The sequence below is a fragment of the Bombina bombina genome, chromosome 2 (genome assembly GCF_027579735.1).
Source record: "Bombina bombina isolate aBomBom1 chromosome 2, aBomBom1.pri, whole genome shotgun sequence".
NCBI lineage: Eukaryota > Metazoa > Chordata > Amphibia > Anura > Bombinatoridae > Bombina > Bombina bombina.
In genome coordinates, this window is record NC_069500.1 from 612257138 (window position 1) to 612265569 (window position 8432).

At 39.9% G+C, this 8432-nt stretch overlaps 1 protein-coding gene across 1 annotated transcript in view; it reads left to right on the plus strand.

The window, feature by feature from the left end:
• Nucleotides 1–7239, plus strand: part of SMARCA2 (SWI/SNF related, matrix associated, actin dependent regulator of chromatin, subfamily a, member 2) — a 1314671-nt gene extending 1307432 nt beyond the window's left edge. Inside the window, exon 37 of the mRNA XM_053702540.1 lies at nucleotides 6289–7239. Coding sequence (XP_053558515.1) covers nucleotides 6289–6324 — 36 coding nt within the window. The 3' untranslated portion in view covers nucleotides 6325–7239. The remainder of the gene's footprint in view (nucleotides 1–6288) is intronic.
• The last annotated feature ends 1193 nt before the right edge of the window (nucleotides 7240–8432 follow it).

Sequence of the window (8432 nt, forward strand, 5' to 3'; positions counted from 1 at the left end):
GTGCAATGCTCTGCTAACTTATTACATACACTGTAAAAATTTCGTTAGTGTAACTGCATTTTTTCACTGTTATTTCAAAATTTGGGAAAATTTGTGTTTCTTAAAGGTTTTATTTTACAGCCCCTTGCATGCATTGCGCCTGACACTGCTGCGGCGGCATTCTGGTTTGAGGCCCTGGAAGAGGCCATCCAGACAGCTCCATTGAATGAAATTATTGACAAGCTTAGAACGCTTAAGCTAGCTAACTCATTTGTTTCTGATGCCATTGTTCATTTGACTAAACTAACGGCTAAGAATTCCGGATTCGCCATCCAGGCGCGTAGGGCGCTATGGCTTAAATCCTGGTCAGCTGACGTGACTTCAAAGTCTAAATTACTCAACATTCCTTTCAAGGGGCAGACCTTATTCGGGCCTGGCTTGAAGGAAATTATTGCTGACATTACTGGAGGCAAGGGTCATACCCTTCCTCAGGACAGGGCCAAATCAAAGGCCAAACGGTCTAATTTTCGTGCCTTTCGAAATTTCAAGGCAGGAGCAGCATCAACTTCCTCCGCTTCAAAACAAGAGGGAACTGTTGCTCATTCCAGACAGGCCTGGAAACCTAACCAGTCCTGGAACAAGGGCAAGCAGGCCAGAAAGCCTGCTGCTGCCCCCAAGACAGCATGAAGGAACGGCCCCCTATCCGGAAACGGATCTAGTGGGGGGCAGACTTTCTCTCTTCGCCCAGACGTGGGCAAGAGATGTTCAGGATCCCTGGGTGTTGGAAATCATATCTCAGGGATATCTTCTGGACTTCAAAGCTTCTCCTCCACAAGGGAGATTTCATCTTTCAAGGTTATCAGCAAACCAGATAAAGAAAGAGGCATTCCTAAGCTGTGTGCAAGACCACCTAGTAATGGGAGTGATCCATCCAGTTCCGCGGACGGAACAAGGACAGGGATTTTATTCAAATCTGTTTGTGGTTCCCAAGAAAGAGGGAACCTTCAGACCAATCTTGGATCTAAAGATCTTAAACAAATTCCTCAGAGTTCCATCATTCAAAATGGAAACTATTCGGACCATCCTACCCATGATCCAAGAGGGTCAGTACATGACCACAGTGGACTTAAAGGATGCCTACCTTCACATACCGATTCATAAAGATCATCATCGGTTCCTAAGGTTTGCCTTTCTAGACAGGCATTACCAATTTGTAGCTCTTCCCTTCGGGTTGGCCACTGCCCCGAGAATTTTTACAAAGGTTCTGGGCTCACTTCTGGCGGTTCTAAGACCGCGAGGCATAGTGGTGGCTCCGTATCTAGACGACATCCTGATACAGGCGTCAAGCTTTCAAATTGCTAAGTCTCATACAGAGATAGTTCTGGCATTTCTGAGGTCGCATGGGTGGAAAGTGAATGTGGAAAAGAGTTCTCTATCACCACTCACAAGAGTCTCCTTCCTAGGGACTCTTATAGATTCTGTAGAGATGAAAATTTACCTGACTGAGTCCAGGTTATCAAAACTTCTAAATGCTTGCCGTGTCCTTCATTCCATTCCACGCCCGTCAGTGGCTCAGTGCATGGAAGTAATCGGCTTAATGGTAGCGGCAATGGACATAGTGCCATTTGCGCGCCTGCATCTTAGACCGCTGCAATTATGCATGCTAAGTCAGTGGAATGGGGATTACTCAGATTTGTCCCCTCTACTAAATCTGGATCAAGAGACCAGAGATTCTCTTCTCTGGTGGCTTTCTCGGGTCCATCTGTCCAAGGGTACGACCTTTCGCAGGCCAGATTGGACGATTGTAACAACAGATGCCAGCCTTCTAGGTTGGGGCGCAGTCTGGAACTCCCTGAAGGCTCAGGGATCGTGGACTCAGGAGGAGAAACTCCTCCCAATAAATATTCTGGCTTTAAGAGCAATATTCAAGGCTCTTCTAGCTTGGCCTCAGTTAGCAACACTGAGGTTCATCAGATTTCAGTCGGACAACATCACGACTGTGGCTTACATCAACCATCAAGGGGGAACCAGGAGTTCCCTAGCGATGTTAGAAGTCTCAAAGATAATTCGCTGGGCAGAGTCTCACTCTTGCCACCTGTCAGCGATCCACATCCCAGGCGTAGAGAACTGGGAGGCGGATTTTCTAAGTCGTCAGACTTTTCATCCCGGGGAGTGGGAACTCCATCCGGAGGTGTTTGCTCAACTGGTCCATCGTTGGGGCAAACCAGAACTGGATCTCATGGCATCTCGCCAGAACGCCAAGCTTCCTTGTTACGGATCCAGGTCCAGGGACCCGGGAGCAACGCTGATAGATGCTCTAGCAGCTCCTTGGTTCTTCAACCTGGCCTATGTGTTTCCACCGTTTCCTCTGCTCCCTCGACTGATTGCCAAAATCAAACAGGAGAGAGCATCGGTGATTCTGATAGCGCCTGCGTGGCCACTCAGGACCTGGTATGCAGACCTAGTGGATATGTCATCTCTTCCACCATGGACTCTGCCTCTGAGGCAGGACCTTCTAATACAAGGTCCTTTCAATCATCCAAATCTAATTTCTCTGAGACTGACTGCATGGAGATTGAACGCTTGATTCTATCAAGGCGTGGCTTATCCGAGTCAGTCATTGATACCTTAATACAGGCTCGGAAGCCTGTCACCAGGAAAATCTACCATAAGATATGGCGTAAATATCTTTATTGGTGTGAATCCAAGAGTTACTCATGGAGTAAGGTTAGGATTCCTAGGATATTGTCCTTTCTCCAAGAGGGTTTGGACAAAGGCTTATCAGCTAGTTCATTAAAAGGACAGATCTCTGCTCTGTCTATTCTTTTGCACAAGCGTCTGGCAGAAGTTCCAGACGTCCAGGCATTTTGTCAGGCTTTGGTTAGGATTAAGCCTGTGTTTAAAACTGTTGCTCCCCCGTGGAGCTTAAACTTGGTTCTTAAAGTTCTTTAGGGAGTTCCGTTTGAACCCCTTCATTCCATTGATATTAAACTTTTATCTTGGAAAGTTCTGTTTTTGATGGCTATTTCCTCGGCTCGAAGAGTCTCTGAGTTATCTGCCTTACATTGTGATTCTCCTTATCTGATTTTTCATTCAGACAAGGTAGTTTCTGCGTACCAAACCTGGGTTTTTACCTAAGGTGGTTTCTAACAGGAATATCAATCAAGAGATTGTTGTTCCATCATTGTGTCCTAATCCTTCTTCAAAGAAGGAATGTCTTTTGCATAATCTGGACGTAGTCCGGGCCTTGAAGTTTTACTTACAGACTACTAAAGATTTTCGTCAAACATCTGCCCTGTTTGTCGTTTACTCTGGACAGAGGAGAGGTCAAAAAGCTTCGGCAACCTCTCTCTCCTTTTGGCTTCGGAGCATAATACGCTTAGCCTATGAGACTGCTGGACAGCAGCCCCCTGAAAGGATTACAGCTCATTCTACTAGAGCTGTGGCTTCCACCTGGGCCTTTAAAAATGAGGCCTCTGTTGAACAGATTTTCAAGGCTGCGACTTGGTCTTCGCTTCACACCTTTTCAAAATTTTACAAATTTGACACTTTTGCTTCTTCGGAGGCTGTTTTTGGGAGAAAGGTTCTACAGGCAGTGGTTCCTTCCGTTTAAGTTCCTGCCTTGTCCCTCCCATCATCCGTGTACTTTAGCTTTGGTATTGGTATCCCACAAGTAATGGATAATCCGTGGACTGGATACACTTAACAAGAGAAAACATAATTTATGCTTACCTGATAAATTTATTTCTCTTGTAGTGTATCCAGTCCACGGCCCGCCCTGTCCTTTTAAGGCAGGTCTAAATTTTAATTAAACTACAGTCACCACTGCACCCTATGGTTTCTCCTTTCTCGTCTTGTTTCGGTCGAATGACTGGATATGGCAGTGAGGGGAGGAGCTATATAGCAGCTCTGCTTTGGGTGATCCTCTTGCAACTTCCTGTTGGGAAGGAGAATATCCCACAAGTAATGGATGATCCGTGGACTGGATACACTACAAGAGAAATAAATTTATCAGGTAAGCATAAATTATGTTTTTTCTTCTCTACATTTTTTCTCTTCCTTTGCTACTTGGCTAATGTGTTATTAGATGTCATTAGATGTCCCAGTTGCCCGACACTTTGCTACGCAGAAACATAGTATCTCCAGTCTACGCTGCATGATTATTGATCATCTACCTATTCCAAAAAGGGGGGGAGACCGCAACAATATGTTACTTAGACTAGAGTCCAGATGGATCTACATGTTGGACACCGTCTCTCCTAAAGGATTAAACATTAAATTGGACTTTGGGCCGTTCATTGGATAAAAATGATCCACTAATGTATGAATTGTTCCAGCTTCTACTATGTTTTTAACTTTTTTAATTAATTTTTTTTCCATTTTTTCTTCTCTACATTTTTTCTCTTCCTTTGCTACTTGGCTAATGTGTTATTAGATGTCATTTATTTAACATCACCACCCCCCACATGTTGCTGGATTGTGTGCTCTATCAAGCATTTTCTGCTAATCTTGCATGGGAGCTTCATATTAACCAATGGGGATGTACCCACTACAAGTGGGCATTCGTGTTGTCTGATTTGATTAGATTGAATGTGTATTACACCCCATCAATATTTCCTGATATTCCTGCATTAGCTGTTGCTTTATGAATAAATGTGAGGGTGTACCCGCTATAGGTGGGACATTTGATCTCCTTACTACAACTTTTGAATGTGTATTACATCCCAGTACAATGTTCAGTACATCATGCGCCAAGGTGAACATGCAGCTTCTACGTTGATTGACAAAGGTGACCCCTCACCAACCTGTGTGAAACATACGGCATTGTTGTGCCAGAAGCAGTTCATAAGTCACAGGCTAATATCCCTTTGTTTGGTGAAGTTTCACTCACAGCAGAGACAAGTGGGCGTGTATGATGACACCTGAAAACATTGCAAGATCATTGGACACTACTCCGGTGCAGATCACTCCCACATATGCAAATTAGCCATGCAGTTGCTCAACTAACAGCACAATGAAGTATAAAGCTTGTGGGTGGGAACGGAACCAGCTGATCGGATTTGCAAGTGATTATCCACAGCTGAACACATCCTCAATGTCAGCTATGACTTGTATAAATATAACACATTCAGCCAGTAGTTTTATGCTCTCATGGGGAACACCACATAGCTGGTGTGACCACTTTGGATTTACCTTTTGGGACATTTGAAAAAGATGCCAGTTAGGCATCGAAACGTCATGTTTTTCCCAAGATTTTAACTTTTTGTATTATTAAAAGCTAAATTTTACTTACAAATGACCAGTGAGTGCTGCCTTTTTGCATAGTATATATATATATATATATATATATATATATATATATATATATATATATATATATATATATATATATATATATAACATCATTTATATCTTACCTTAACATCCACGATACTTTCTGTGAAATAGGACGTTATGTGATTTGGACGTTGTGTGAACACCATAGTATGTATATATATATATATATATATATATATATATATATATATATATATATATATATATATATATATACTTAGCAAAGGCTGGTAAGGTAATACTGTACAGTATCTGGGTTAAGTAGAAAAAAAATGTAAATACTGTATGCTGTGGATAGGATAATATGTAATCTATACTTCCCACAATTACATTATGTACACAATAAATACACTGTACAACTGTATGTACAATAAATACTTTTATTATTATATTTCTATAAATTAAACTAACCACGGGTGTATATGCAGATGGACATTGTCTGAATGGACGTTATGTGGCGCATACCTGTGTGTGTATATATGTGTGTATATATATATTATATAAATATAATGTATAATATAGAGGTGAATGGAAAAGAGTGGATGGATTAAGGAGAAATTTGCAAGTTTGAATATACCTGTTGAAAAGCAAGCTGCAGAGTTCACTCTAGGATCTAGGATTTAGAGAAAAAAAACTGTAGTTAAGAATACAGTAGGATTTTGCAGAACTATTGGTTCAGTTCGATTTCATAATGAATTAATGGGTTTTTTGTTCTGTCTGCTTTACATAACAATTTACAGAATTAAACTGAAATTAAATTGTGAGTGTTGATATTTGTAATTGTGTTTCCATTTATATATTTTGTCATTTACGGTACATTGATGTTTTCCTTTCAAATAAGGGTTAAAAACATTTATCAATACCTTTAGATATTTTCAACTACTGTATGTGAAATAAATTGTAAACCATAGCTCGTAAATATATATGCAAATGATGCATTATGTTTGCTAATAACATTTTAATATTTTTTAGGATCAATCAGAAGTGAGTGGAAGTGATGATGAATGAAATTCATGGGACCTGTTTTGTGGACGGACCTCTCCACATCTAAGCTTCTACCCAATCAATTTTTTTTTCTAAAAAAAGAAAAGAAGTGCAATGGGATTTTTCTGTACTTTCATCATCTAGAATTAACGTTAGAATAGTGTCAAATGAACATGATATCATTGTGTAAAAACAGAAAACTTTGTAATATATTGTGACCAAAATGGGCCTCCGACATGAAGCAAGTATCTCAATTTTTGATGGAAAACTGTGGATCAGTAGTATATTTCTGTGGGTCAAATTTCAGTTGAAAATGGTTCAGCATTGTGAAGAGCTGAAGACATGATATTTTGTAGTAATGTCTAATGAGACAAACCAACAAAAGCAACTGGTTATTTTATTTTTCATCAGGCAGTTTTAGCAGTTTTCATTTTGCTATTTCAGTATTGTGTTTATTTTGTTTTTTGTTTTTTATCATTGTGGTGCATATATCCAATTTTACGTCCTAGTTAACTTGTGGTGCTGGATGGCTCTGTGTTGTTGCATTACATACAAAGGCGCAGCGGGACCATGAGATGTTAAAATGCAGTAGTCTGGTTCCTCCCTCCCGCCCTCTCACCCAAATTTTTACTTTTTTTTTTAGGTTTATGTTCTTTGATTTTAAAGTTCTTTAAAATGCATATTGCTAAAGTAATCAATCTTTTACAGTTATTTGTTATGGGAAAAAAAAAGTTTAATTCTGTTTTAAATGTTGCAGACTATATATAGCGTGATGAAACACATTTATTTTCCTTTGTTTAAACTGACCTTTTGTTACCAATGTGGATAATCAGCTTTTTTCCTAAAGTGTACTTAATCTTTGCTTTCTTTGCACAATGTCTTTGGTTGCTATTCATAAGCCTGAGGCAAATAAAATTCCAGCAATTTTGAGAAAAAAAATGTTGTTACGTTTTCCTCAAAAGCTTAATATTATAACATTTATTTGAATTTAGCTATTTTAACCTTGTACATCTTTTTCTTTAAATTTCATTGAATGTTGCCAGTGAAACCAATTTAGCTGCTTATAGTGCTACTGTTGAACAAAATAACATAATATATATCTGAGGTAGTTTATTTGTCTGGGTGTCATTTGCAGATCACATTAAAAGAGGTGCCTTTTAACATAAATAACTGCTGTTGCGTGCAAATGCACAATGCAGATGTTTGTTGCACTATTATACAAATAAATCCGGCGTCAATTGATAGATTGACACTGCCTGTAGTCTTAATCGGCATTTGTTTGGTAAATGAATGCTGAATAAAAAAATTATGCCTACTGAGTAATATCTATTTATTGTAAGGGATATGCAGTAAAGCATACAGTTTAGGCTTGTTCCGTAAACACAAAACACCAGCCCAAATTCTAATGTAGCACCAACTCCCATTTATACTCAGGACTGTACAGCACGACTAAACACTCAATGTCCCATGGAGACCACTGTACAGCACGGCTAGACACTCAATGTCCCACGGAGACCAGTTACTTCCGGAAACACACATCAAGTGACAGTACAGTGTGCGGGATAAAGCCTACATCTACTTCCATACAAATGGCAGCCTCACAAGCACCATATCCCACATCCTTTTATGGCTCCTACCTGCAGCAATATATCTATGCGTTAAAATATCTGCAACACTATTTTCAGTAGGTTCAATATATTATTTTAGACAATATGATATATATTAGCCAAAAACTAGGATTCTCAGTCCCAAAATGTCACTATGTGACTATCCCAAAATTTTCAAACAGCTTTGCTGAATTTAAGAACAGAGCCTCTTTGGCTAAAAGCTGGGATACACAGACTGCTTCAACGTTACCTCACCACAGCAAGATCACAGTCCCTCCTTGGAAGGAAAGAAGAAATACACAGCTTATTAAAGAGTTTCCACTCCACAACTCACTCCTGAGCGTTTTCACTCCTGATTCTCCGCTGTTCGGTTTCGATTCACCTGCGTGTGTGATTGATGATGCAGTCGACCATCTGACCTTTCGCTGTCATCTGATTGATCCTATATCGGCCTTTTAATTTAAGGCTTTTATTTGGTATGATTTGTCACAAAACATGCAGAAAATGGCTTTGATATTGTCACAA